This window comes from Trichomonas vaginalis, chromosome IV (assembly GCF_026262505.1).
Source record: "Trichomonas vaginalis G3 chromosome IV, whole genome shotgun sequence".
In the NCBI taxonomy this organism is placed as follows: Eukaryota; Parabasalia; order Trichomonadida; family Trichomonadidae; genus Trichomonas; species Trichomonas vaginalis.
The window spans coordinates 28,329,462-28,356,034 of NC_067206.1; the positions used below are offsets into that span (position 1 = coordinate 28,329,462).

The 26,573-nt window shown below is 33.9% G+C and overlaps 17 protein-coding genes and 3 pseudogenes across 20 annotated transcripts, besides 5 other annotated features; 12 read left to right on the forward strand and 8 right to left on the reverse strand.

Moving 5' to 3' along the window:
* Window positions 1-2,616: 2,616 nt before the first annotated feature.
* Window positions 2,617-3,141, forward strand: TVAGG3_0184000 (macromolecule glycosylation; the record flags this gene model as incomplete). The annotated part of the gene is made up of 1 exon (XM_001293065.2): window positions 2,617-3,141. One exon carries the CDS (start codon window positions 2,617-2,619, stop codon window positions 3,139-3,141), a length of 525 nt encoding a protein of 174 aa, XP_001293066.2.
* A 2,041-nt stretch (window positions 3,142-5,182) lies between these two features.
* Window positions 5,183-6,285: a mobile genetic element.
* Window positions 6,286-6,390: 105 nt separating this feature from the next.
* Window positions 6,391-6,573, forward strand: TVAGG3_0184020 (uncharacterized protein; the record flags this gene model as incomplete). Its single annotated transcript, XM_051225726.1, has 1 exon — window positions 6,391-6,573. One exon carries the CDS (start codon window positions 6,391-6,393, stop codon window positions 6,571-6,573), a length of 183 nt encoding a protein of 60 aa, XP_051110712.1.
* Window positions 6,574-6,590: 17 nt separating this feature from the next.
* On the forward strand, window positions 6,591-6,833 carry TVAGG3_0184030 (serine threonine-protein phosphatase family; the record flags this gene model as incomplete). The annotated part of the gene is made up of 1 exon (XM_051225727.1): window positions 6,591-6,833. The coding sequence occupies one exon, from the start codon at window positions 6,591-6,593 to the stop codon at window positions 6,831-6,833; it is 243 nt and encodes an 80-aa protein (XP_051110713.1).
* A 184-nt stretch (window positions 6,834-7,017) lies between these two features.
* TVAGG3_0184040 (uncharacterized protein) lies at window positions 7,018-7,422 on the reverse strand (the record flags this gene model as incomplete). The annotated part of the gene is made up of 1 exon (XM_051225728.1): window positions 7,018-7,422. The coding sequence occupies one exon, from the start codon at window positions 7,420-7,422 to the stop codon at window positions 7,018-7,020; it is 405 nt and encodes a 134-aa protein (XP_051110714.1).
* Window positions 7,423-8,136: 714 nt separating this feature from the next.
* Window positions 8,137-26,539: a mobile genetic element.
* TVAGG3_0184060 (uncharacterized protein) lies at window positions 10,414-10,815 on the forward strand (the record flags this gene model as incomplete). Its single annotated transcript, XM_051225729.1, has 1 exon — window positions 10,414-10,815. The coding sequence occupies one exon, from the start codon at window positions 10,414-10,416 to the stop codon at window positions 10,813-10,815; it is 402 nt and encodes a 133-aa protein (XP_051110715.1).
* Window positions 10,995-11,579, forward strand: TVAGG3_0184070 (phage tail repeat-like family; the record flags this gene model as incomplete). Its single annotated transcript, XM_051225730.1, has 1 exon — window positions 10,995-11,579. One exon carries the CDS (start codon window positions 10,995-10,997, stop codon window positions 11,577-11,579), a length of 585 nt encoding a protein of 194 aa, XP_051110716.1.
* On the forward strand, window positions 11,628-12,480 carry TVAGG3_0184080 (uncharacterized protein; the record flags this gene model as incomplete). Its single annotated transcript, XM_051225731.1, has 1 exon — window positions 11,628-12,480. A coding segment is annotated over one exon (853 nt), but the record flags the coding sequence as incomplete, so codon positions are not given.
* On the forward strand, window positions 12,648-13,571 carry TVAGG3_0184090 (DNA/RNA polymerases family; the record flags this gene model as incomplete). Its single annotated transcript, XM_051225732.1, has 1 exon — window positions 12,648-13,571. A coding segment is annotated over one exon (924 nt), but the record flags the coding sequence as incomplete, so codon positions are not given.
* Window positions 14,404-15,264, forward strand: TVAGG3_0184100 (uncharacterized protein; the record flags this gene model as incomplete). Its single annotated transcript, XM_051225733.1, has 1 exon — window positions 14,404-15,264. One exon carries the CDS (start codon window positions 14,404-14,406, stop codon window positions 15,262-15,264), a length of 861 nt encoding a protein of 286 aa, XP_051110719.1.
* On the forward strand, window positions 15,428-16,090 carry TVAGG3_0184110 (organellar and viral DNA polymerase type B; the record flags this gene model as incomplete). The annotated part of the gene is made up of 1 exon (XM_001278864.2): window positions 15,428-16,090. One exon carries the CDS (start codon window positions 15,428-15,430, stop codon window positions 16,088-16,090), a length of 663 nt encoding a protein of 220 aa, XP_001278865.2.
* Window positions 16,331-16,434: a mobile genetic element.
* TVAGG3_0184140 lies at window positions 17,154-17,880 on the forward strand (annotated as a pseudogene). Its single transcript has one exon. A coding segment is annotated over exon 1 (727 nt).
* Window positions 17,154-17,960: a mobile genetic element.
* Window positions 17,933-17,960: a terminal%2Cinverted (terminal inverted repeat of Mariner transposon ID:TVAGG3_0184130).
* Window positions 18,256-18,657, forward strand: TVAGG3_0184150 (annotated as a pseudogene). The gene has a single exon. A coding segment is annotated over exon 1 (402 nt).
* TVAGG3_0184160 (protein of unknown function, DUF4106 family) lies at window positions 19,041-19,736 on the reverse strand (the record flags this gene model as incomplete). Its single annotated transcript, XM_051225734.1, has 1 exon — window positions 19,041-19,736. One exon carries the CDS (start codon window positions 19,734-19,736, stop codon window positions 19,041-19,043), a length of 696 nt encoding a protein of 231 aa, XP_051110720.1.
* TVAGG3_0184170 (uncharacterized protein) lies at window positions 20,001-20,402 on the forward strand (the record flags this gene model as incomplete). Its single annotated transcript, XM_051225735.1, has 1 exon — window positions 20,001-20,402. A coding segment is annotated over one exon (402 nt), but the record flags the coding sequence as incomplete, so codon positions are not given.
* On the reverse strand, window positions 20,419-20,808 carry TVAGG3_0184180 (protein of unknown function, DUF4108 family; the record flags this gene model as incomplete). Its single annotated transcript, XM_051225736.1, has 1 exon — window positions 20,419-20,808. One exon carries the CDS (start codon window positions 20,806-20,808, stop codon window positions 20,419-20,421), a length of 390 nt encoding a protein of 129 aa, XP_051110722.1.
* TVAGG3_0184190 (virulence-associated protein E family) lies at window positions 20,905-22,110 on the reverse strand (the record flags this gene model as incomplete). The annotated part of the gene is made up of 1 exon (XM_051225737.1): window positions 20,905-22,110. A coding segment is annotated over one exon (1,206 nt), but the record flags the coding sequence as incomplete, so codon positions are not given.
* On the reverse strand, window positions 22,141-22,821 carry TVAGG3_0184200 (uncharacterized protein; the record flags this gene model as incomplete). Its single annotated transcript, XM_051225738.1, has 1 exon — window positions 22,141-22,821. One exon carries the CDS (start codon window positions 22,819-22,821, stop codon window positions 22,141-22,143), a length of 681 nt encoding a protein of 226 aa, XP_051110724.1.
* Window positions 23,853-25,418, reverse strand: TVAGG3_0184210 (annotated as a pseudogene). The gene has a single exon. A coding segment is annotated over exon 1 (1,566 nt).
* TVAGG3_0184220 (protein of unknown function, DUF4106 family) lies at window positions 25,493-25,687 on the reverse strand (the record flags this gene model as incomplete). The annotated part of the gene is made up of 1 exon (XM_051225739.1): window positions 25,493-25,687. The coding sequence occupies one exon, from the start codon at window positions 25,685-25,687 to the stop codon at window positions 25,493-25,495; it is 195 nt and encodes a 64-aa protein (XP_051110725.1).
* TVAGG3_0184230 (protein of unknown function, DUF4106 family) lies at window positions 25,706-26,338 on the reverse strand (the record flags this gene model as incomplete). Its single annotated transcript, XM_051225740.1, has 1 exon — window positions 25,706-26,338. A coding segment is annotated over one exon (633 nt), but the record flags the coding sequence as incomplete, so codon positions are not given.
* Window positions 26,540-26,573: the final 34 nt, after the last annotated feature.

Here is a 26,573-nt window from a genome sequence, read left to right on the forward strand (position 1 = left end):
AAGTTAAAATTGCTGAATTTGTCCGTATATATCCAAATTCATACAATTATTTGGAAGAATTGAATGAACATGGTGAAAGGTCATTCTATTTATATTTCTACACAAAAGACAACCAGTCAAAACGACTATACTGCATTGAACCTATGCCTCAATTCTTAGACAATTTCCACGTTATAACAACTGTTGCTTTAGATATTCCTGCCAGAGTTCCATATGGAGGAACAGTAACCATCTCAAGCTTTCCCAAGGACTATAAAGGAAAGCCTCTCACAATTGCAAAATTCACACACAGCAGTTGCCAATTTGTTCAAGATGTCGAGTTCCATTTCCTCAACAATACGACTTTCATCATAGAGACTCCTCAAGAAGGTATATACAAAGTTTTCATCGCAGGATTTGTTGCTCCCAATGGCGAAGAAGAAGAAGAAGTCGAAGAAATCCTCACCTCAGAGAGCGAAGAAGAAGAAAATTTCCAAGACATTCAAGATTCAGAATATACCGAATAAAAAAAAACAATTTAAGACTAAAAATTTAATTTTATTATAATATTTTTATTTTTTTCATCTGGTCTTTGTATCATTCCTCCTCTAGTTTCTCCGGGGCTAGAAGGGGCGCAGCCCCTGGAAGCCCCACGCACCTGACCTATATCCAAAATAAAAAAAAATTAATTTCATGTCCGCAAGACTTCAACTAGAAAAATAAATACATTATATTATAACAAATCTATATCAAGCATTAAAAAATCATACTTCATTGCATTCAATTTGTCTGGCAAATGATGTCAGAAGTTCTCAAAATTGTGAGAATCATAATTAATTTACCATCTACGTTAATTGAACATTTCATTTGTACAGATTGTAATATTACGAGTATCGCGCCATAAAAGAGGCTTTTCTTTGTATGTTTTATAAAAGCAATCCCAAAGTTTGTATGGAGCTTGCGTTCTGTTGCATTTTTGGTTATATGGTTTACACTTCGCACGATAGAAATGAAAGATTTTGGTGTTATTCCCAAACTTTCTGAAATCAAATTCGTTATATTTTTGAGGGAAAACTATTCTTGAGTCTATAAACATTTTGTTTAATACTCTTTGATCATTGTACCAACGGCCCATGTGTCCATTGAGCCATTTCAAGTATTCAATGGATTTATTCAGAATATTATCATTTATGTACTTAAAATTATTGAATACCATAACACCGGCGTTAAAGTAATTTTTGAATCCTTCAAATCTTCTTGCAAAATCAAAAACTACGATTGCAGATTGGTTGTTGAAATCATGGAAGTACATATCTTTAATATCTTGTACTACAATTGCATCTCCATCTAATTGTAAGAATCTTTCCATTTCAGGATGCGCATTAGGAAAAACAATTCGAATATAAGTGTCGTACCCAACTATCCATATTCTTTTAGTCAAGTACCGTGTTTGGTATGTTTCGAAATAGAATTTTGTATTAAGGATTGGGCGTTCTGCAAAATGAGTTTTATATTTTGGTAATAAATCTGCATTGACAGTTGTAATATAAAAGGAAATATGTTGATCTGGATGTGCATTGACTACGGCGTATATAGCTGGTCCAAGATTGAAAAGGTCTCCTGACCATGACAATAAAACATTCATGTTACTGTGGAATTCTCCATTATACGTGATACCGCCAATAGTTGAAAACAAAACGATGATAAATACTGATTCAATGACTAATATATATATGGAAGATTTTTGAAATATAAAACCAAAACTCATTTAACCCTTGACGTCAAATTTTTGTGGCTCGCCAAGCTCTGTTTTAGCTTGATTTTCATAACACAATAAGATCTCTATATTGATATGTTATCTCGAAATCAAATGAAAGTCATGTTTCATATTCATTTTTACTATTCTTTAAATTCTGAGTATAATGAACTTCGTTTTTGTCGATGTCTTTTTATATCTCACCCTGTATCTTTTCTTTTTAGTAACTCAAACATGGTATAATCCTCTGTTGTCATATGTGTGTCAAAAAAGTGTTTGCTATAAAAGGGAAAGTACCGACAAATAACCGTTTTTCGCTGTCAGATTGATTTTTTATCAAAATATTGTGTATGCTATTTATTTGGAACTACAATAGCGAAAGTAAAATATATTGATATTGCCTGTTGAAATGATAAAGTAAATAGCATGAATATTCCTGAGATAATCATAAATATAAAAAACGATAATTGGTGTTTGGTCGGACGATAACCTTAAAAGATATGAGTTATGCTCTGGTTAAATTATGGACAAATTTTGGATCAATAACATTTTTATCCTTGCTATGTATATTCTTTTCAGTCATTTTTGGTACTTCAATAATTGAAACAAGCGGATATTCACAAGTTATTGGCCCTGGATTATCAAATCTTAAACCTGATCGAGAATTAAGTAAAGACAAATACTCAATCATATACCTAAGTAGTTTCCGTCGAATTCCAATTCTATCTAAAATATTAAACTCACTTTTAAAGCAAGAATCTAAGCATTGCGAAAAAATTTACATATATTGGAACGATTTCAAGCATTCAATACCGGCTCCTAATTTAACTGCATATAACATTTCAAACTCTACAGTTCCTATTGAAATAATTGATACTGAAATGAGAGAACTTGTTGCTCGATTTTTAATACCCCAAAACCTCGAGACTCAGACCATATGCAATATTGATGATGATATTTTCGTTAATTTTACAGCTTTAGACACTGCTTTTGAAGAATTTAAACGTAGAGGCTTTCCATTGTCAGTTTTCGGAAATTACGCAACTCTTTGGAGAAAAGGAAAGTATAGCTGGAAGAGAGGCCGTGATTTCAACATTGTTCTTACTGGACTTTCCTTTATAAACGTAGATTTGTTTGAAATCTATCATTCATATAAATATAAAAGCGTAATAGACTATTCGGCTGAGAAAAACAATTGTGAAGACTTCATCATGAACTACGTAGCGTATGACGCTTTCGGGAATCGCCCTATCTATTATAATATAAAGCACCACCTTCAAAATACAATTGGGCTGTCAAGAAGGCCTTCAAACAGCAAAGCAAGAGTAGAATGCTTGAAGTTCCTCGATAAATCTTTCGATTTCGTTGAAATCACCAGAAATACTTCAGTTCCAATTCAAAAATAATTATCTCATCAAAAAATGGCACCTTTAGAAATTTATATATGTATTTGCCTGATATAAAAACCTATCATTTATACGCTTTTGTTATTATCTCATAGTATTTAAATGACATAAGGTTATATTAGTTGCGAGTATCTAGATATGAATGTTGTTAATAAAACATACATATAAAAGCAAAGGATCCCTTATTCACAGGGATTCATTTCTATGACATGTATGTCCTTGCAGTGTTATTATATATAACTCAACATTCATTGATGTATACATAGCACGATGGAGGTGAAATATATTGCCACGTTGGGGTCCTATAGCTCCAATGAGGAGCTTCACTCTAAGAGATGACGATTAAATTGAATTTTGGTAAAAAAATCGAATTTATTGAGTGACTTTCTTCAACATAATCGACAATCTCACAATGAAATATGATATTCAAATTGTGTTCGATATATATTTATAATAAAATTGAAAAATCAATTTTTTAATGGTGGATTTGAATAATCACCGCTTTAGTTTACAACTATTCAATTTTCTGCACTTCGAGGTCTTTTTTCTCTTGATAGAATAGATATCATTCTGCATAAGCATGGCTATAACATGACCATATCATTATCTACCTATCTGTCGTTTCAGATATCAAAAAGAAGAGATTTGATCAAAACCTTAAACATTGGAGTTTTCACTGAGAGCCCGCTGATCAAGATTTTCAAAATTGGCCCATCCGATGTTCATTTTTTATTGAAATAAGGTCAGGTGAGTGGGGCTTCCAGGCGCGTTGCGCCCTCTAGCCCATAAGAAATTTTGCCCAAGACCCAAGAGGAGGACCGAACCCCAGCCGACCAGCCGGTGACAAAACCAAAACCGTTGTTATTTACATCATATTAATGGTGTCATTTTTATATCACTTTTAATATGTCACTTTTTGTGTCACTTTTCACAAATTATATATGTTTTCATGTTTTGTCACTTTTCTGTCACTTTTCGGGTAAAAACATTTTTATTATTATATATAAATGAATTTTACAAAACCACCGTTACCGTTCTTTGGAAATAAGAGTAGATGTAAAGATATTATATTGAGAGAACTTAAGAAACTACCGAATGGTCTAACATTTGTAGATTTGTTCGGTGGAAGTTTCTATATATCCCATTTGTGCCATACAATATTCCCAGACTCAAAGATTATATGCAATGACTTCGACAACTATATGTACCGTCTCAAACATATTCCAGACACAAACAATATATTGAAAGAGTTAAAAGAAAAGATACCTATAGGTAAGATGGAACGTATACCATTAGATAAGAAAATATTGTGAGAGAGGTTTTGAAAAAAGCAGAATATATAGACTGGGATAGTATATCTGCTAGACTATTATATAGTGGTGCTATAAGAGTTCATGACATTGAAACACTTATGTCAAAAGTTTTATATCTTAACTATACAAATGTTTTCAAAGAGGACATAGAAAAATATATTGAGGGTATAGAGTTTGTGAGATGTCATTGGACAGAGTTGTATGAAAAATATAAAGACAAGGAAAATGTTTTCTTTATAGTGGACCCGCCGTTCTATAACACATGGGATTTTCAATACCAAGTAGACTGGACTTTGAGAGACTCTTTAGAAACTTTAGACGTTATACATAACCATCCATGCTTTTACTTTACATCCGATAAAAGTGGTTTGGAAACCGTTATGAGATGGTTAGAGGACATACATGACTATGAGTTTATATATGACAAGATAGAATATGAGAGAGGTCCTATAAACTGGAGAAAGTGTCATAACAAAGAAATTTTATTAGTAAGTAAATGTGGTTTGAAATAGGACTACTTGTTTTAGGTTTTTTCCATTGTGTCATTTATTTATTTGACGTGGCAGAAAAGTACAGAGAATATGAAGATGAACCAATGCCTGCAAATGTTCAGCATATGTACTCGTAAGAGATATTTTTATCTAATATTAAATGGACGCACAGAACTTAGCGAATGCACAGCAACCTGGACAACCAAACCCAGAGAATATTCCAAATGAAGTTAGAATACTCTCGTAAACGAAAAAGATGATTTGACGCAGTCAAATCCTCTCTCTCAAAAAGTGGACTTTACATGGCAAATTTCAAATGCATGTAAGGTCCACTTTGATCAGTTTCAGGATGGAATTGGAGGCCATGAGGTACTGACATTGCATCAGTATCTCATAGCCTCCAATCCCTTCAAAAAATGGGAGAAACTTTGGTCGAATAATTTAACATTCGGCCAAAGCTTCTCCCATAATTAATGAGAATGAAAGGGTAAGAGGCATATAGGGTCACTATATACCTCTTACCCTTTCATTTTCATTTGGAGGTCAACAAACCCGGAGTTAATTGCAAACAATTAACTCCAAATTTGTTTATGTTAAGGAAGGAATTGGAGGGTAAGAGGTACATAGTATGAATATGTACCTCCTACCCTGCAATTCCTTCTAGAAAGTTCCAAAACTTTGGGTTAATTGCAAACTATTAACCCAAAGTTTTGGAACTTTCAAGTGGAGATGGAAGGCTTTGGGGTATACATTAATATAATATACCTCAAAGCCTTCCATCTCCACTACAAATGGGAGAAAGTTTGTCCGAATAGTTTAACATTCGGACAAAGTTTCTCCCATCTTTCAATGTAATTGCTACCTGTGAGGTACTGACTTGAAGTCAGTGCTTCACAGGTAGCAATATCCAAAAATTTAAAAACATTTTATCAGTTCGTTAGAGAACTAGAGCCTCCTAGGTACTGAACCAGAATCAGTGCCTAGGGGACTCTAGTGATCTATATAAATCTGAGAAACTTTGAGGAAATTGTTCGACATTTCCTCAAAGTTTCTCAGCAATTTAGCGATGAATGTTCGTTATCGTGTAGATATTTATAATATATACATGATAACAAACATTCCCCGCTAAAAGATGTAAAATCTTATAAGAAATAATTGCAAAAGAATAACAAATTGCAACAAATTTTATATGAAACTGAACCTTATGAGGTAGTGATTCAAGATCACCGCCTCATAAGATTCAGTTTCAATCTCAAGTATCTCAAAAGTAAGGCTCTATTTTTTGCCATGTAAAGTGTCACTTTTCTGTCAAACAGTTTTTATCGTTTTCGTTTACAACAATACAAACTGCAATGGCAAACTATGGTCAAGTGCCAACAGATGTACAAATGCAAACTGCCATGTCAAATGACGCTGCGTTAGGTTTGCCACCATGGTATGCAAATATGAGATGGAAAGAGTTTTATACAAACCCTGAAGTGGGATATAAACAACTTTATGCAGATGACGCGAACACAGGAGTTGACCCAGAATATGTTTTCTACCAGAGGAGAAACAGAATGTATGAGCTCCAGTTAAAGAATGCTATGGAACTCAACAGGAAACGTAAGAGACTAGGCGGACATTAGATTTTTACACGTAGTAAATGGGTTTCTTCAGTAGTATTGGAAACTTCTTCAGAAGAGTTGGAAGAGGTATATGGAATGGAATAAAATCTGTCGGAAGAGGAGTATGGAACGGTGTCAAAAATATTGGTAAAAGAGTAGGTCAGTTCGTTGGTATTATACCTAAAGACCCTGAACCAGAAGAGCAAGCTCCTGTTATACAACAGCCTGAACCTGCACCACAGTCTAGTTGGCAACCAAATCCAACACCTCAACCGTATTAAAAAATTATATTTTTACCGTTCGATAGTAGTTGTATATGAAACTAAGTTCTAAGTAAAACGCGTGGTATAATGGAATTATTCTTTTTCTTCCATCTGTAGTAAACCATACTTGAAAGTCTGAAATACTTCCACTTGGTGGTTCGTATAACTTTGTAGGTTTTTCGTAAAAGTCATTTGCCAAGCATCAGAAAGAGTTTTGGGCGCCAGAAAATGAAGCATGAACTATCACAGCATCTTGGTCGAAAACATCTTTAAATAAATATGGTTCATCTCTTGCATATCGATTGTAGATATTTGCTAAAGGAGGTTCAACTTTCTGATTTAACATTCTTTGCAAATAATACCATGGCATTGCAGTAAATTCTGTATATATTTGTTCGTCTTTATTTGGATTGTCTTCGGAGATTTGAAATGACACTTGTGAATTTTGTTTGTCATATACAATTCTCACATAAAGTGTGCTATCGGTATTTGCATATTCATCAGCATATTTTGCATAACATGAATTTATTTTATCTTCTATATTTTTTAAAGCAGTCTCTAGAGAAGATGAGAGGTCAACTTGTATTAGCTCAATTTCTTCCCACATTTTTCGTTGCCCTTCAGATGTATAATCTATATGAAACCTTACAATAAATGGAAAACCTGTTTGAACTTGTGAGACAAACTTCATTCTACGAAAGCCAATAGCTTTTGTGACGGATGGGTCTCTTAACCATCTTAATGGGTAGTCAAAACGATAGCCTTCATGCTTTATAGTATCTATATCAACCTTTTGACCGACATTAGTAAAAAGTTCATCTAATGGTTTAGTTGTAGCAACTCTAGAATTTTCTTTTTCTATTGGAAGCATATTTTATCTATAATAAAAATGTCAAATGAAACAGCGTCTATGAGAGAAATACAACACAACCGACAACTCATTATGCAAGCTCTAAATAAGAACACAACAAACTTTTCAAACTATTCTAAGATATCTGAGTCATTGAAAGAAGGAAACTTAAAACTGACATTAAACCCTATAACAGATGAGTTTCTATTTCAAGACAATAAGAACCATACTGTCTGTATAAATCCAACAAAAGGAACTTTAAACGAGAAACCTATAAATGAACTTCTTTTGAAAGCAGATGTTGACAACAAAGCTGACAAAGAATATGTAGACGATGCAATAGCAAAAGAAGAAGAAAGAGCTAACAATGCTTATGCAACAAAAGAACATACTCATCCTGAACTAGCAGACAAAACATATGTTGACAATAAAATGTCAAGTGAAGTGACAAGAGCTGAAAACGAATATTCTAAAAAGACTCATATACATTATATTAACCAAATACCAAGTCTTAAGGAAACATTAGAGACAAAAGCAGATAAGACTCATACACATTCTATATCTGATATCACAAACTTACAAGAAACATTAGAGACAAAAGCAAATAAGACTCATACACATACCATTGCAAATATTACAAACTTACAAGAAACCTTAAACAGGAAAAGTGACATTGGACATACACATACATCTTCTGAAATAACAGACTTAAACGTTAGCCTTGAAAATAAAGCAGATAAAACATATGTCAATGAAATATACCAAAGTTTGATAGGAACAAAAAATATTGAAACTATTGTTGGTGACTTTTCTGTCAATGAAGAAAATAACTATTTTAGATGGCAGTTGGTACAGTCCTTAAAAAATGGTACACGGCATAAACTCATTCCGAAAAATAACAATGAAATGTATGTAAGCTATAAAAAGAATGATGGTACACAAGTTAAAGTTCCATTAGACAACAACTGCTACTTAAACTTATATGGAGACGAACAAAAGAAATATTTAAGAGTTTATGAAATGGCAGATATGACATTGCCTGACCCAGCTCCAGCACCACATTATTATGACTATGGAGATGACGACAGAACACCACATGTAGACCCAAAAAAATTAACATTATATTTAGATTATTATAGATATAAAAGATATAATGCAATAGAAAAACGAGAATAGTATATTATTATACAGATGACAGAAATAAATATTATAGTCAAGACTGTACCTACCCTGAAAACATAAGATTATATTATAAAAAATATTCTGACACAAACCAGAAGAAACCTGAAATAGTTGCACTATATTTTAAGTTCAAAAGAGACAATCCTATAATATCTCATATGTTTGATTTAATGAACCCAGTAGGTTCTATTTATACATCTATGGATGCAAGAGGTCCTCAAGTAATGTTTGGTGTTGGTGCATGGGAACAAATAGTCGACAGGTTTTTGTATTGTGCAAACTCTTCAAAGGAAACAGGTGGAAGTAAAACGATTTCAGGTGAAAATTTACCTGCATACAGTCATTACATAAGATTAACTACATCTCAAGCAGGTTGGCATAAGCATAGATATTGGGATTGGTCAGGAATGACAAAAGGTCAAGGATATGATGTTAAAGAGGACGTTAAGTTTGCTATAAATTGTTACTGGGATGACACTCAGGGAGAAGGAAACCATACACATTTCGTTTCAGGATATACGCAAACAACGGGACAAAGTAAAGACTACATGCCACCTTACATGACAGTTTACGCATGGTATAGAATTGCTTAGTCGTCATTTTCAACTTCTTTAGCATATTCGTCAGGAGTTGTCTTATATTTGTTAGGAACTGTCTTTGAAAGTATACCACCTTGAACTTTGACAAGTTTGAAACGAGGTCTGACAATAGTAGTTTTATCTTCTGCTTGCAGTGTGTACATTTTGCCATGTTTGCCTAAAACTTCATAATATTCTCTTGTATACTTTCTTCTATTTTTACGAACACGAATGTGAGTACCTGTCGGGTTCCCATTGTTGTCATAGTCAATAGTATTTTCATATGGGTCGCGTTTAGGTATTTCTATTTTTACTTTGTCTCCTTTCTGAAGTTTGAAGCCCGGCATTCTTTCTTGTTTGTCTCTTTTGACTAAATTATTAAATATATAGTCTTTCTCTAAGTCAGGGTTGTTTTTCATTTCTTCGGGGGAGTGGTTTCCCAAACCTTTTTGTTTACGGTTATTGTAAATATTTAAAACTTGTCTCATCTTTGCCATGGAGAAGTGTCTATATTTGTCGTCATATGACATTTCATTTGCTTCACCACCTTGTGGTTGGTTTAAGTCTCTTAACATTTTTATACATCCGTCAATGACACCAAGAGCAGAATGGTTTTGGTCGACAATGAAATATTGGTTTACATTTTTTGAACGCAGATAGTTTTTTACATCATCTGATTTGAAAGAACTTTCACAGTCAGATGTCAGTTTTGTTGGATGGTATTTGTCAACGAATATTGTCAAAGCAGTTTTCACATCTAAAATATTTTTGGACCATAATGGTATGGCTTCACAGTATCTTGTGTTTTGACCAACAAATATTAACCAGTATGGTGGTCCATCTTCTCTATACCTCGGAATGTTTTCCAAGATATCCATAAACCAAGCATTTGGTGTTGAACTAAAGATTTTTATCATGAGTGCTTTCTTTGTTGCCTTAGAAACATAGGGGTCCTTGTTTGGATTCGTCATTTTTTAACCCATAAGAAATGGGTTTATTTGGCGCATTAGCAGGAGTCGCATCTAGATTTTTACCCGCAGTGGGAACAATAGCCAGAGGTGTATTTGGAGTTGGAAGGAAGATTTTGAGTACATTAGGTATACTTAAAGAGAAAGCACAACCTATTATACAAACTGTACAGAAAGGTTGGGATGTAGCACGAGATGCAACAAATCTTATTCCAAATCCTGAAACAAGAGGAAAAGTTCAAGGATGGATGGACAATGTAGGAAGACAAGCAGGAAACTATTATAACAAAGCAAATAACTACTATAACCAAGCAGGACACTATATGGACCAAGGTGAAAGATTCTTTAACAGAGGATATAACCATGCACAACAATGGGTAAGCAATAACCAACCGCAACCACCTCAAACTTGGGAAATGTAAATTTTTTATTGAGATGAAATGAACAATGCAGCATTGAGACAAATGAGTTCAAGATGGATTTGTCGGCTTCCAGCATTTAACAACGTATTTGTCAGGCTCCTAAACTGAGAATTTTAGACTTAAAAAACAACAACAACCAGTTGAAAACAAACCAAATTAAAATTTTTTACTGAGATGAAATGACCGAAGAAGTTGAAACGGTAGATTTGACACCACAAACAAAAAGTTCAGAACCATTGTCAAAACCTGTCAAAGAACTTACAGATGAAGAGAAAAATTCAATAATAGAAAGTGCCAGGTCTGGAAATACAAACCCTAACTATAAAGTCACTTTTCATAGAAATGGAACGGCTAGTCTCTCAAAAAAGAAACAGACTCTCACAAATAAAATATTGAAGTCTGAAGGAGCTTTCGAGACAACAGATGGGAAAGTATACTTCACTGACCAACAGTTCATTATAGAACATCTCATTGACTTAGAGTCGAAATATTCTAAACTTTACAACAAACACAAAAAGTTGAAAGGAAAACAAAAACAAATGGCATATGATATTTATGAAGATGTTGACGACACAACTGTTCCTGCAAGTGAAGTAAAGTCAGAGGAACCGAAAAGTGACGAAAAACCGATAGAAGAAGAAAAACCAAAAACTGAAGATAAACCAAAACCAAAGTTTAGTTTCCAAACTAAACCAAGTCAACCTTCATTAGCTGGTATGGGTTGGCGTCAAAGACTTATGGCAGCAGGCGGTTATGTAAAGTAAAGAGAAAAAAAATATTTTTTTATTTTTATAAAAATGCCCCCATATAGAATGGATAGAAAATCTGCTAGAATAAAAGCAGAGTTACAAAGATATGGTTGGAGAGTTTCGAAGAATTTTAAATATAGGAAGGGAAGACCCATAAAAGTCTATGACAAATTGTCTGGTCTTCGCTACGAAATGGATTTGGAAACAGCACGTGCAAATTATCCAAACAGACTAGAGAGGTTAGAAGAAGAACGTCTTATGGACATGCCTTTCGATGTTAGTGAACCTCAAGTTGAAGGACACGACGGCTTTGCCAGATTCTACTGGAAACATGACGAACAATTGCATCCTTTGAGAAGGAAAAAAGGAAAAGGTGAAGACGCACATGCTCCCATGGAAAGAACAAGATATGCATATGAAAAGTATCGTGAAGTTAGAAGTCAAATTACATCCGGTCGAACCTTTACAGTAAACTTTGACGAAGGAAAGAACAAAGAAGGCTTCATGGGTGTACTTGCTGCAATTCAAGACGGAAATAAGAAAGGACACAATCTCAGATTGACCATAACAGATTTGGATGGTCACATTTACTATGCACATGGCAATGAACAAACAGCCGCAAAACTTCTTGACGCTTTCAAGACTACAAAGAGAGAACAAATGGTTGACTCCAACTCAGACATTTTGAATGCAATTGAAGGAATTGCAAGTGTCAAGTTCGAATGGTACCAACCTAACCCTCAAGCAGTCAGACAACATGCAGGATACTTCCCGTTCATAAATAAGTCTGACATTGACTTGACAAGGTATGGGATTTACAATTCAATTGAAACAATTGTCAACGAACCTTGCATTCTTACATGTCTCAGGAACTCTGGTCTTGTTACAGATGAGAAGATGAAGTATCTTGAGTCATGTGTGAAGACAAGGTACATTCTCAGAGGTCAATTGGCAAAAATTGCACCGTTGGCAAATGTCAATATCCGAGTCAACATACCTACAGCTAAAGGTTCTTCACATGACGACTATGTTGTTGACAAAGACTTACCATGGTTGAAGATTGTAATTGTCCACAACCACTTCATGTTGAACGAAAGTCTTACAAACCCATTCTTTGGTAAAAGTAAGTGCAACATTGTCAGAGCTGTAAACATTCTTTTCGAGAAAGGTTTGTTGGAACCAATTCCAGATGACAAGCTGACAGAAACTTTTGTACCAAAAGACGAAACAAACTTTTCATTGTTAGCAAGACCAAAAGTTGTTCCAGACAAAGTTCTAGTACAAAAGAAGTACACAGTTCCACAAGGAGTTGGTTTGTTCGGATACCAACCTGAACCAGAAGAACTTCCAATGAGGTTGCAAGAACTTCAAGATGCTATAAACAAACTTCCATTGAGACATCCAATTGACGTCAAATTGTATTGGAGAGCATCTGAGTTAGGTCAGAAGGTTTTATATGAAACAGGTTGCTTCGACGATGTTTATGAGATAACAGGAGAAGTTTCTCAGAAGATAAGAGACTCACTTGAATTTCCACAAACTGGACCAATTGGTTGCGACAAGTTCGACTCAAACGAAAAGATATACTATGTCGACCTTAACCCTGCGTACATGAGGTTTGTCCAATATATTCCGACTGGAATTCCAAACGAAGATGGTGAGTTCCCGGGAAGGAACTATACAGTTGGAAAAGTCATACAACAACTGTATGATATTAGGAAAGCTTCAAACCCCAAACTTGCAATGACACTCAAATTGCTTATGAATTCGACATGGGGATATTCCATTAAGAAACCTCAAGAGATGAAGAGTAAACATTATGAGAAGGTCGACAACTTTGTTGAAAGGTTTTCTCCTTTTGTTTTGAAGTACGAATTCACTCAAGGTCAAAGTGGCTTAGTAACCACATTAAAACCTATTGTCGAACATTGGTCTTACCCTCAGTTCGCAAAAGCAGTCCTTGACAACTACAACAAATTCTTCTCCGAAGTCAAATCGAAAGTTAAGGTTTACTATGAGAACATTGACGCACTCATGACGAACGAAGAAAGATACAACAAACTCATTGAAATGGGTATGGTCGGTGAAAAGATGGGCTGTTTTAAGCTAGATAAGGTATTTTCCGAAGTTCATGTAATATCGAAAAGGAAATATTGGGGCATACTTGAAGACGGCACAAAAATAAAACATTGCATGAAGTAAAAAATTTATTTTTAAAAAAGTGACATTTTTTATTTGAAATGTACGCTGAGTTTGTTGGAGAAGACCGTTGGGAAACTTGTTTGTTAGATGAGAAATATGAAATTCACTGTTGTGAGTCATTTGAAGTCAGAAACAAAAAGACAAAAAGAGTTTTAAGCGAAATGACGGATATGCTATTATGAAGATGGGTGGAAAACACTATCTTAAACATGTTGTCATTGCAACTCATTTTATACTGAATCCTAACAATTTACCTTTTGTAGACCATATAAACCATATAAGAAACGACAATAGACTTGAAAACTTACGTTGGGTCACTCGTTCTGAAAACAATAAGAACAAAGGCAAATTTGGAGATATTGTATTCGAATTTGTCGACGAACTAGAAGATGAAACAATTGAAATTACAGACTATGGCAAGCATACGTTGAGTTTTACTACTATAGCGAAGAACAAGACTCTTTCTACTTTTATACCGGCGTAAACCATAGGAAATTACAAGTATATTTTACTAAGGCGGGCTATGCTTATGTAAACACTAGAGATACAGATGGAAAATACGTTCAAATACTTCTTAACAAATTCAAGAAGCTATATGGCATACCATTTTAAAACAATATATTTTTACATATATTAAATGCTTCAGGTTGAAAAACAAAGAACAAAAGTAGCAGATACAAAACCGTTAGACTATATCTTTACAAATGCTGGTAGGACTATTTCAGATGAAGAAATTTCATCCCGAGCATACAGGTTTGACTATCCAATTCGTTGGCTTCAAAGTCCTTCAGATGCAAAGGCAATAGGATTTAGAAGAGTTTTGTTTTCAAATAGAACTAACGCATTTATGTTCGCAGTATATTTTCATGGGCAGTATGAAGGTCATGATGGTCTAATAGACAAATTTGACGAAATGAGAATCTTTACAATTCGTTCAGACGAAAGTCTTGAGAAAACTCTAAATGACTTTCAAACTCAAATGAACAAATATTATTGGGAATTTCAAGAAAAATACGACTCTTTACTAAATGGAACATACTATCTGAAACTAGAATATGACAAGATGAACTCCACCGTTTCATTTCAAAAGATTGAAATTAACCCTCCAAGAGATACAGAGTTTTTATTTTGGGAAGTAGACAAACGTTCTTGGGCACAATTTCTTCGGTTACTAAACCAGAACGAACCATTACCACCAGATGGTCCATTTAAATTTATACTTCCACCAGCAGATTTGACAGTTTATAGAAACGTATTTGACCCTCAAAATGTTATGTGTCATGCAAGTTTCAGTTCAAGCAACAATAGTTTTCTATGTATTGGTAAGGACTTTTATGACTTTGCTTCCAAATTCTACGAACCATCTAGTAACAGTTTCTCTGACTTTCAAGTTTGGTTCACAACAAATGGTGTGCAATATATTATTCCATTGTACTATGACTTTTATCTCGAATTGTCTTTCATATATAACTACGGAAAAGTGCTGAAAAAGTATTGAAAAATACTTTTAGGGTAGAAGGGTATATCTATCCCGTTTTCTACCCTTTTTTCTACCATCGTAGAAAACTCATGAAAACAATTTATTTTTGACACTTTCACAAAAAAATAAAAAATAAAGTTAGTTTTTTTTAAAAAATATTTTTTATTTTTATTGTAAGAACATGTTAGCATCAACTTTACCAAACTCTTTAGTTATGAACCCAACTTCAATGTTAGTAGATACGTCAAAAACTATTCCAGATTCGTTTGATTTCGAAACAACAATCCAGAAGATAAAGCAAGAACTTCTCCAAGGAGATTTAGATTGCACTGCAAAAGATGAAACAAATGAACAATATCTTTATGAAATGCAGGATATTTTTGACCATCTACCTAAACTTCCTGAAATACAACAACAAAAGCTTACTATTCCAGAATTTGAAGAAATTGAAGTCAGACCAACCGACTCAGTTGAAATTAAGAAGTTCATACGTAAAGTTAACTATGAGTTCCTTGGAATTCATTGCAACCACAAAGTCATGGACAAAGACTGCGATATGGTATATAAGAACATATCTGACTTATACAAATCTGAAGAATTCAAAACATATGACAATTTTGTTACGTTAGTAGCTAAATGTGTTTGGGAAATAAGAAATAAAGACAAAAGAAATAAGGTATGGAACGAACAAATTAGACCTGCATGTTTTGAATTTAAGAGGACCATTGACGCTTTAGTTGTTCTTGCAGGACAAATTTCAATGTACAATGCTAAAATGAACCCACTGTTGTGCATGAAAATTCGGTTCACTTCACTTCTGACAAAAAGTGACAAGTTTACATGACAAAAATAGTTTACATGGCAAAATATATAGGGTATTTTTTTAAAAGTAGTTATCTTTATATATAAAAATAAAACTTTTGATATATTTGAGTAAATGATTTATTAATTTATTTATTTTTTTTAAATCAAATCATATAAATATATATATATATAATAGTGAAATAGAACAAGAGATAATTATTGATGATTAAATTGTAGACGAGGATAACAGTTTAGATAAATTAATAGAATTAGTGTGGAATCAGACAAATTTCGGGTTGTTTGGGAAGGAATTGTTGGCTATGATGTACTGATTCATGATCAGTACATCATAGCCAACAATTCCTTATACAAAGTTCAAAAACTGATTTTCATTTGGCAGATCCACTTCTTGTCTTTCCATTTTTTTTGAATCAATTTATACAAATAAACTTATAAAACACAAAATTATTATTTTATAATATAATTCTTAGATAATACATCCGATATGTAAAGTATCAAAAATGAATTGAACCGAATTTTCATGCATTACACCCACAATGTTCTAAATGTAAAGCAGCAATAAGGAAATATAACTATTCTGTCAAAGAGATAGAACGTATGCGAAACGACTATGCTGACTTAAAGAAAGAGATAGAGAAACCAGCAGAAAACAAAATGAACATATTGGCATTTCTAAACAAAAACTATCCAACAGCTGACGATTTCCTTCTTTCAGATGTCAAGAAGAAATATAAAGATACATTCAATATTGTGAAAACTTTTGGCATACTGACAGAGGAAATCGAAGCCACAAAATTGTTTAGAATTTCACGAATTCACAATGTTTACCATGTAAAACGCTTATAAAACTTTATGGTAGAAAAAAGGGTAGAAAACGGGATAGATATACCCTTCTACCCTAAATTTTATTTTTGCCGAATTCTGTATAAAATTCTGAGTAAAATGACATATGGAACACATACTTTTTCAGTAAGGACATATGAGGTTAAAAAAAGAGGTGAAAAGTTGTGTGCATTTGCACTAGTTCAGCTAAATTTATTTTTGACCGTAAAATTCAAATATAGGGTTTTGGACTCTAGATTTTATTTTCTGCACAATTATTTGAACTACAAACTAGCGTATACACGTTGGGTTCCGCACAACCTTAATTCAGTTCAAAAAAAATCTAGAGTCCAATCTTCGAAAGAGCTCCTCTCTATATTGGGTGCGTATCAATCCAAGAAGTTTCGCTTTTTAGTAACAGGGGACGAGTCTTGGTTTCAATATGCAACAGAAGCCAAAATCATGTGGATCCCGAAGGATGAAAATCCGCAAACATTCCCGAAGAAAAAAATTGACACACCAATGATGATGTTGTCGGTTTTTTGGGGCGTGAATGGCATCATCGCAATTGATATTCTTCAAAAACCTAATACAATGAATGCTCAGTATCTAATTGACAATGTTCTTACTCAAATTATCAATTCTGATGAGTTTGAGAAATCCAAACAACAAAAACAAAAGTTTGCAATTCATTTTGATAATTCAAGAGTTCACAAAAGTCATAAGGTAATGAATTACTTGGTGGAAAACAATGTCAAAGTTGTTCCAAACCCAATTTATTCACCTGATATTGCACCCTCTGACTTTTATTTATTCGGCACGCTAAAAAAGAGAGCTGAAGGACGCGAATTCGCGAGTCCAGATGATCTTGAAAATTTTGTAAGAGAGCAATTTGAGCAATTTTCTCATGATGATTTAAAGCGTGTCTTTCAAGCCTGGATCGATCGCTGCGAACGCGTGATTGAATCCAATGGTGATTATATTTATATAAACTTTATATATATGTAACTTGTTTATTTCTATTCGCAGTATTCAGGTTTGTGCTAAACACACCTTTGGACACCCTATATGACTAACACTAAAGTAACCTTACAAATGTAAACTTATATCGTTCTATTTTCTCCAGATACCAAACATACAGACGACTGGTTCAGAAACCAAAGCACACAAGAACTTTTGAGTGAAATTCCTCTAGACCGAGAATTCTCGGTCTTGCATAAAACACATGAAAATCGTAAAAATTTGCCAATAAATTTAAGAGGATATTATGTTCATAGACTTTTAGTAAATGCTGTTGCAATGTGGGCTTCTCCTCGTTATGCATGGCATGTTTACAAACTTCTTGACGATTTACATACAGAAATGAGAAAAGAGATGGAAAACAAGCTTGAAGCAAAAGACAAAAGCATTCAGAAAAGAATACCACGTTCGGTACCAAAAGGAAAGGAAAAGAACTATAAGTATATGATTTATACTGAAGATATGGAAGACAGTGACATGGTTATGTTGCATTTAGTCAGAAGAAACAACAAAAGCTTTTACGACCTTGCTAAGATTTACAAATCTGACAGAAATTGATTCTATCGCGAAAACTTACCGATTTCAATGACTCCAAATGAAGATGTGAAACAAATAGTTCAAGATACGTTACCTCAAACACACTATGATATTAAAGGTTGTACAATTTTTACCTTCAAAGAAGATTTGCCATTGTTAAAGGAAAAAATAACAGAGTATTTTGACAACTTCAAACAAGTAGGGTAAATGCACTCTTTATTTTTCAAGCTTGACTTCAGATGGCTCAGGTAGCTCTATAAGGTAAATTGCCTCGTCAAATCCTTCTGGCATTCCGAGTCCTTCCATCCGACAGGAAAATATTTTCCCGACAACTGGAAAAAATTTTCCGGACAAAGGGAAAAAATTTTCCCGACGACAGGAAGAACTCTCTTCCAGTTGTCCGTCCGTAAACCATTCAAATTTTCGAAATTTGAGAACTTTTTGGTCGAACTCCAGAAAAAATTTTTCCTTCCGACAGGACACAAACGGATGACTGACGTTCCTCTTCCTGAATGCCTTCCAAAGCCAGAAGAACCGAAAGCTGCAGAACCACAACAGACTTACTTACTAAGACTAAACACTTACATTTTTCAAGCTTGACTTTTTACAATTTGAACTTTGTTTGCGTAGATATGAATTCTGAAAGAAGTATGAGGGTCTTGTATGACTTTATACTTCTCCCATAGTTCATGTCTGTCAAACTTACCTGCCATGGACTCTTTCATAAGTTCCATGAAATCGTCTTCGGACAATCCTGGGAAAAGTATAATGTCAGTAAGTATTCTCTTTACATCCTTACTTAAACTCTTTGCTGTCTGTACACATATTACGACTGAGATGTTAAAGTGTCTGAGCTTCTTGAGAATTCGACACATATCTTGTTCTCTATTCTTTAACAAAGGATGAGAAGCAAAGTCATCTAAGATAAGAAGACATCTGTGAGGGTAAGTCTTCCAATCGTAAGATTGCAATTTCTTCGAAATGTATTCTATCTCTTTCTGTTTGTTTCTGAAGTGTTTCTTCTCTAATATTCTCTGCATTTCCTCATTAGGGTCTTTGAACTTAGAATTTATATACTCATTTATAGCATTATACTTCAAAACTCTTCTTTGGTACTTCTTTATCCAATCTAACAACTCAGAGTCTTTTATACATACTAACTTAGACTTCTTTATAATATCTTTGAACGAATTGACGGTTTGGTCAAATTGACCAGAAGTCGAACAAATAACAACTAACTCATAGAATGGGTTCTTCTCATCCAGTTCTTGTTGTTGTGCAGCCATTTTAAGATAAGTGAAAGTCTTACCCGACCCAGGTGGTGCAATTAGACCTGTTATACCATTCTGAGCAAATAAGAACTTGTCATGTATAGGTTTTATCTGAGCATTTTCTAACTTTCTCTTGTTCTTATTTAAAACATTCTCAAATTTTTTGTCAATGTCAGCAAACTTTTTTTCTAACATATTTTTAGAAAAATTAAAATTTTTATCTTTTAGAAAATGTCTAGCGATTTCGCTATCTATATTCGAGACAAACTTTTTGACAGCAAAACATCTGTCGACCATAAAATCTTACATAGTGTAAACAAGAAAGGTGAATTTGTTCTAAAGTTCTGTTTCTGGGAATATGACAAGAACCATAAAACATTAAGCAGAGCAGTCTTAAAATTTGTCAATGACAGACTTGTTGACAGAGATGACGCCGATTGGAAAGATGAAGTCCAACAAAAGTTCTTAGAATGCAAAGAAGACACATGCGCTTTTCTTGAAGATGAAATAGAAAACAGAATAGAAGAGCTATTAAAGGACAAAGAACTTTTACATAAATATGGTTGCGCCAAATTTGACATAACTCCACCAGAAAAGAAGAAGAAAGAAAAGAAAGTAGAAGAAGAGAAGAAAGAACCTGAACCAGAGCCAGTTCCACCGAAGAAGAAATTTGACATGTAAAAATAAAATTTTATTTTTAGAACATTTCTGGGTCAATGTCAATGTTCTCTTCCTCTTTAGGAGTAAACACTGGCTTAGACTCTAAAATCTTTTTACCCAATTTACCTTGAACTTCTACAACTTTAGACTCATAATATTCATAGTCGTCTGTCTTCTTTGGTTCATAAGGTATAACAAGTTTGTATGCTTTGCCTTCTTTAAGGTTTGAGAACCTTCTGTCAAAACTTTCTTTGACTGTTAACAAACCTTCTATGTCTAAGTCTTCAAATTTCGCACCATTTTTAGTCACAATAGCAAACTTAACTGGTTCGATGTTCCAAAATTTGCTGAATGTAGACTTTTCAAAATTGTAGAAGTAAACATTCAAATATGCGAATGGAGCTAACTTATCTTTGACTTCTGTCATGTACTTATTTACTGAGATGAATTTTGCCATCTTTTTCTATCGGATAAAAAAATATTTTTTTAAAATTTACTCAGAAAAAATTTTCTTTGTATATACACCATTCTGTACGTCTAAAAGACTTTTGACATTTGCCAAGAATGTTCGTTTAGACGCTGTCATATAACCATACTCTTGACAATATTGTTTATATTCATCATATAAAGACTTTTCATCTAAACACTCAAAGTCGCTTTCTTCTATGAACAGTTCATATACACTCTTGTTTGCTTCTAACAATGTTTGTCTCTCTTCGGTATGTGGAATTTGTCTTGGATTGAAGTTAGAAATATCTAATGTCATGAAATATGAGAACAAGTGGTTGTAAAAGTCAGATGTCAAAGTTTCTGCTAAGTCGTCAAAATATTCAGTATCTTGCATATGAGAATCTGACGTTCTGACGACTACATATCTTCTGTCAGAACTTTCTAACTTCATCGGAACAGCATTGTTTGAAACCATAATGAAGTTTGCAACATTCTCACAAACTCTTGAGTCTTTATACTTTCTTTCAACAACTCCAACTTTATCTGTTATAAGACTCTTCAAAACATCTGAGTTTAAAACTTTTGTTGTATCTATACTTTGAAGTTCATTGCAAACTATAAGTTTCATATTCTCAATTGAAGAGTTAAATTTACCACAGATGTTTTCTAAGTTTGTCATATTAGGGTTCGAATAACCTTCTAAAAGTTTGCATAAGATATCTGTAAAGAATGTGTTCTTACATGTTCCTTGTTTTCCAATTATAATGAGAGCAGTTTCATTTTTAGCACTTGGATGTTGTAAGATGTTTGCAAACCAACATAAGATATACTCATAAACCTTTTCGTTTCCATTGCATATAATTTCTTTGACATGGTCTAACCAAGCTTCTATAATATTTTCTTTCCATTCTACTTGTTCATATTTATATCCAGTGAAGATAGAATAGAAGTTTGGAGATGGTGTATAGAACTTTATACCTCGAACTGAAAAATCTTCTAACTTTGACAATAAGATATCCCAAGCATCTAACATCTTCATACCAACTTGTACGACTTTTATTTTCTTAAGTTTCTGTCTACATTCTTGTTCTGAAACTATTGTCGCTTTAGGTTTGTTAAAGACTACATCCCATTCTTTCATAACATAACATTCTGGGGCAGAGTCGACATAAATGACTAAACGTTTCAAATTCTTGACTGCTTTGTTATAGTCTCGAAATGGACACATATTTCTGAATGCTTGGAAGTCATAAAAATCTGAAACATCTATTCTGTACATTTTTATAAGAATAAAAAAAATATTATTTTTTTATTCTTGACTTTGTTGTTCCATTTGTTGCATTTGTTGTTCTTGAGCTATTTGTTGTTGAAGTTGTTCTTGTAATACAATACTTTCACCAGTTGCATCTTCCAATTCGAAACTTTCTGCCGTCATTGACAAATACATAGGACATAAAAGTTTTACAGGAACAAAGTTTGCGTCAACTAATGTCAACGTTATACTTGCCAAAGTGTTTGAGTTCACTAAGGTTGAAAATTCTGCATTCGAATGAACAATAGGCAAACCAGCAGAGAAAGTATTGTTTATACGCATAAGTATCTTTTGGTCATAATAGTTTCTGTCGACATTCGAATAACACTTTGAACCTAAGTTTGAAACAATATATAAGATTGGTGTGCTTAATGTCAATGGAATAGACATTCCTTGTATGACACCTTTTCCTGTTATAGGAAACTGTTGGTAGTAAAAACCAGAAATAAGTTTTGTATTATAGCTCATATCGTTTATAGTAAACTCAGTCGGACATCCAAACATAATGAAACCTGCTCTAGTTGCAGCACATGTTACACCCGTACTTAAAGTATTAAATAAGTCAACAAAACCTGTTGGTGGCATATCTGAGTAAGTATCTTCAAAGGAGTATTTTTTACCATTCACAACAATAAAGTCTTCTGGTGTCAAAAGAGCAAAACAGGCTTTAGTCGTCATTGTGTTTAAGGTTAGTTTACAATATCGTCCTTGAGGACTTTGTAAGTTTGTTGTTATAGAATTATATGACTCAGGGTTTTTAGTCGTAATAGTATAAACTATTATGTCTTCTGCCATTTACTTAGCAAATAAACTTTAATGAAATGTTGTGGTCGTCAAATATTTTTATAACGTCTGGGAAACTATATTTTAAGTTCAACGTTTCACCTCCTTTCATAACGTATATCTTGTCAATGACATTATATGAAACACGACAGCAACTAATGTCGGGTTCTATTTCTTTGATGTTTATATCGTCTGCCTCTGTCAAAAGTTTCAAGAGTTCTTTCAAAACTTCATGAGGTGCAATGACATATGAGTTCACTTTTACAGGGTTGTGTTCGACCAAGTTTAACATTATACTTAAAGCTTGACAAATCTTCTCCTGAGTTTGAAGTTTGTCTTTCAGTTGTTGGTAATCGTTTCGAATATCTGCAACAGAACTTAAGTCTCTGTTAACTTCAGGATATGTTGGTTCTTTTACAGGAACAATTGTTATACCATCTTCGTCTTCGTATGGTTTCCCCATTTCAACATCTCTGTCTTTGACATTGACAATAACACTTTGACTGTTTGTTTGAGTTGGTGAATTTAACTTCACATCTGCCACCGCCATTAAACCTTTTGAAACACTTACGCTTCTATTTTTCGGAAATGACATTTTACTTAGAATAAAAAGATGGACGTATTCGGATATCTCTTTGAATTGAAGCAAAACAAAGTTTATACTCACAAACAATACAAGTTCATTGACAGAATAGTTCTTTACACAAACAATGGAAAATGTTATAGAATAGCAGTCTTTGCTGAACCTAAATATTTTCATAAAGCAAAGAAAGTTGGTATAACTGAAATGGTGAAAGTTCTTGAAGCAGACAAAAATATAACTTCAAAACTTACAGATATTTCTAAAGGTAAGTTTATAATACAGTATTATGTCAAAACAGGTGTCATAACTATTTACGATGGTGAGAAAAGTGTCAAAGAACAACTTACTGACCTGCTGCCAAAATCTGCTCGATGGAAACTGTCGTTATGCCAATCTGAGGAGCCCCAGCAGGTTTCATCGAACGAATCTTCAAAAGAGCATCTTCCGTGAAAAGTGCTATTGGTTTTGTAAACTTCTTTGCTCTCAATTCATCTGGACCGTCTCTGTCACCAGTATATTGTATTTGAACTGTACCAACAGTTGAAATACCACCCATAAAGTCTTCTGAGTCAGCAAATGGAATGCCAAGCCAAAAGTTTGAACGGTCTCCATTTGTATATTGAGTTTTTTGACCTCCTGTATGAGTCCATACTTTCACATATGGCATAATAGAACTTTGCATTTCAGGGTTAATGGTTGTTGTGAAGTTGTTGTTAAAGTTCATAGCATCTAATGTCAAGTTGTATGACCTCATATCCTCAACTGTAGAATATTCTTCTCTTGGATAATATTTGCCATCTATGTTTATATGATATTTAATACCAGGGTTGTAGAAACAAGAATAGTCATTTATAGTTCGTCTGAACAGTAAAACATAGTATCTGCATGTTTCATTGCAGTTGTTAAGGCAATATCTGTTCTTGCACCTGGGTCAGCACTTTGGTTTCCAACTTCACCTGCAAAGTCTTTGACAGATATTTGGTGTATAGGGAACATAAGTGGAACTGCAATATATTTGGCAGCTAAAGCATTTGAAATATCTGGGTCCAACATATAGACTGCAAGTCTGCTTTCTATTCTCTTGCATTCAAATTTTTCGCATGTGAACTTAACTGGGTCCCATACGTTTGCACCACCATTATCCTTCATATAGTAGTTTACTTCATTGTTGAATTTGAGAAACCAAAGTCTAAGTCAACTTTGTTTTTGCAAAAGGCAGCGAATGTTTCCTGAGCTGTTGCTTTGGCTTCAATAGTGAATGGGTCTTGTGTTGGTGCAATGACTAAGTTATTTTTGCTTGGAGTAAGTTCGATAGAAATTTTTCATGCCCAGTTTGGCAAGTATCTTAAAAACCTGAAGATGAGGAAAGATGACAAGGAACTCTAAGTTTCAGTTTTACTTTAGTGGCAGCAGTTCCATCTGAACCAGAAAGGTTAACATAAACTCCTGGAACGTTAGGGTCAAGTCTTCTTATTTTCTCAATAGTTGCATACTGGTCTGTTTGTTCTCTAGCTTGTGGTTGTACTGAGTTTCTCAAAGCGAACCATTCATAGTTTGCCCATGTTACTGTTTGAACTAAGTCAGAGTTAGAATATATCTTATATCCCATAAAAACTTCTGGAGCATATTGGTATCCGACATAGAAAATTCCATTGCAACCTTTCTTGTCAGACAACTTGGCAGAAGGTTTTATTTCAATGTCTTGTTCCACGTATAAGAATGAGTTGTCAATAGAAATAATATGAAACCTGTCGCAAGCAATATCTACTGTTGTTGAAGAACCTTCTCCAAACTCACCTACGTTTCCATAAGAAACAGCAGTTGTATATTCGTAAGTTCCAGGAACTATTTCTGACCTTCTAATGGCATTGTCGCATTCGTTATACCATTCGGAAACATTTCCGTTCATGGCATCCAAAACTGTTGGCGTAATATTCTGAGCGGCGTACATTTCATATGGGTAAAAATATAGAATAGTTGGATTTATATGTCATAATAGAACCCACTCGGACCAAGCTTTACTTTCTTCCTGGCTGAGTTTTTAACTCTTCTTTTTCCTTCATTGCCACTACTTTCACTAGATGAAGTTACTTCTTCACTACTTTCACTTTGTTCTACTCTTCTCTTCTTCTTTGGTGTCGCTTTTGGTAACTTGCCCTCTGCTTCAAGTTGTTGCATCTTTGCCTCATGTTCACCTAGTATGTTGTAAATTTCCCATGTCCTTTTTGCCTTTGGGCTCTGGTCGCCCATCTCAGGTAACCAATATCCTAGAAAGATTTTGTCATAGTTTGTATTTGAGTCGTCGCTTATTGTTTGCATGACTCTTTCCTGAGTTTCCGGTTCAAGCTCTTCAAATATAGCTTGTCCATATGGAATAAGCTCGTTTCCAAATATATGTTTTTGTAGCCATTCTGGTTTTCTTTCCATGTTACCAATAATATCTTTTGTGAATGGGAAAGCTTTTACCCAACGTTTCAGTCTTGCGTCATTTATTTCTGTAGTTGGTTTTATTTTGTCATGGAACATGTTTTTCAATACTAACATTTCATTTGGTACTGTCCATTTGAGTTTTCTTAAATATTCATCCCTTCTCGGTTCATTGTCTGCAAAGTAAGTTTTTATGACATTTTGCAAACTTTCGTTTGCAAGGTCATGTACAATAGGTTCTCTTCCTTCTCTCTCCCTAACTCTCTTTCTAAACTCTTCACCAAATATACCATCTCTATGGTTCTGTGTAGTTCTTTGAGATAAATGTTCTAGAACGTCAGGTGTTATATTTCCCTCAGCCATGTTCATTTCATACTGGTCCAAAATATCTGCATCTTTCATATCTTTCAATGGCATTAAAGCCGCGCTGAAAATACCAGCTATATCTGGTTCACCATTCACTTCCATTGCGTCTACAACTTCTTGGAATTGAGGTTGTAAGTTTATGAACCACCTATCCTGATTAGCTTTATGACCTCATCTCATTGTAGTTCCATAGTCTGCAGAAACAAAAGTAGGTTTGTTTCCATATTGGTTAGGTTCTGAATGAACTTTAAACAATGTTTCATTTCTATAT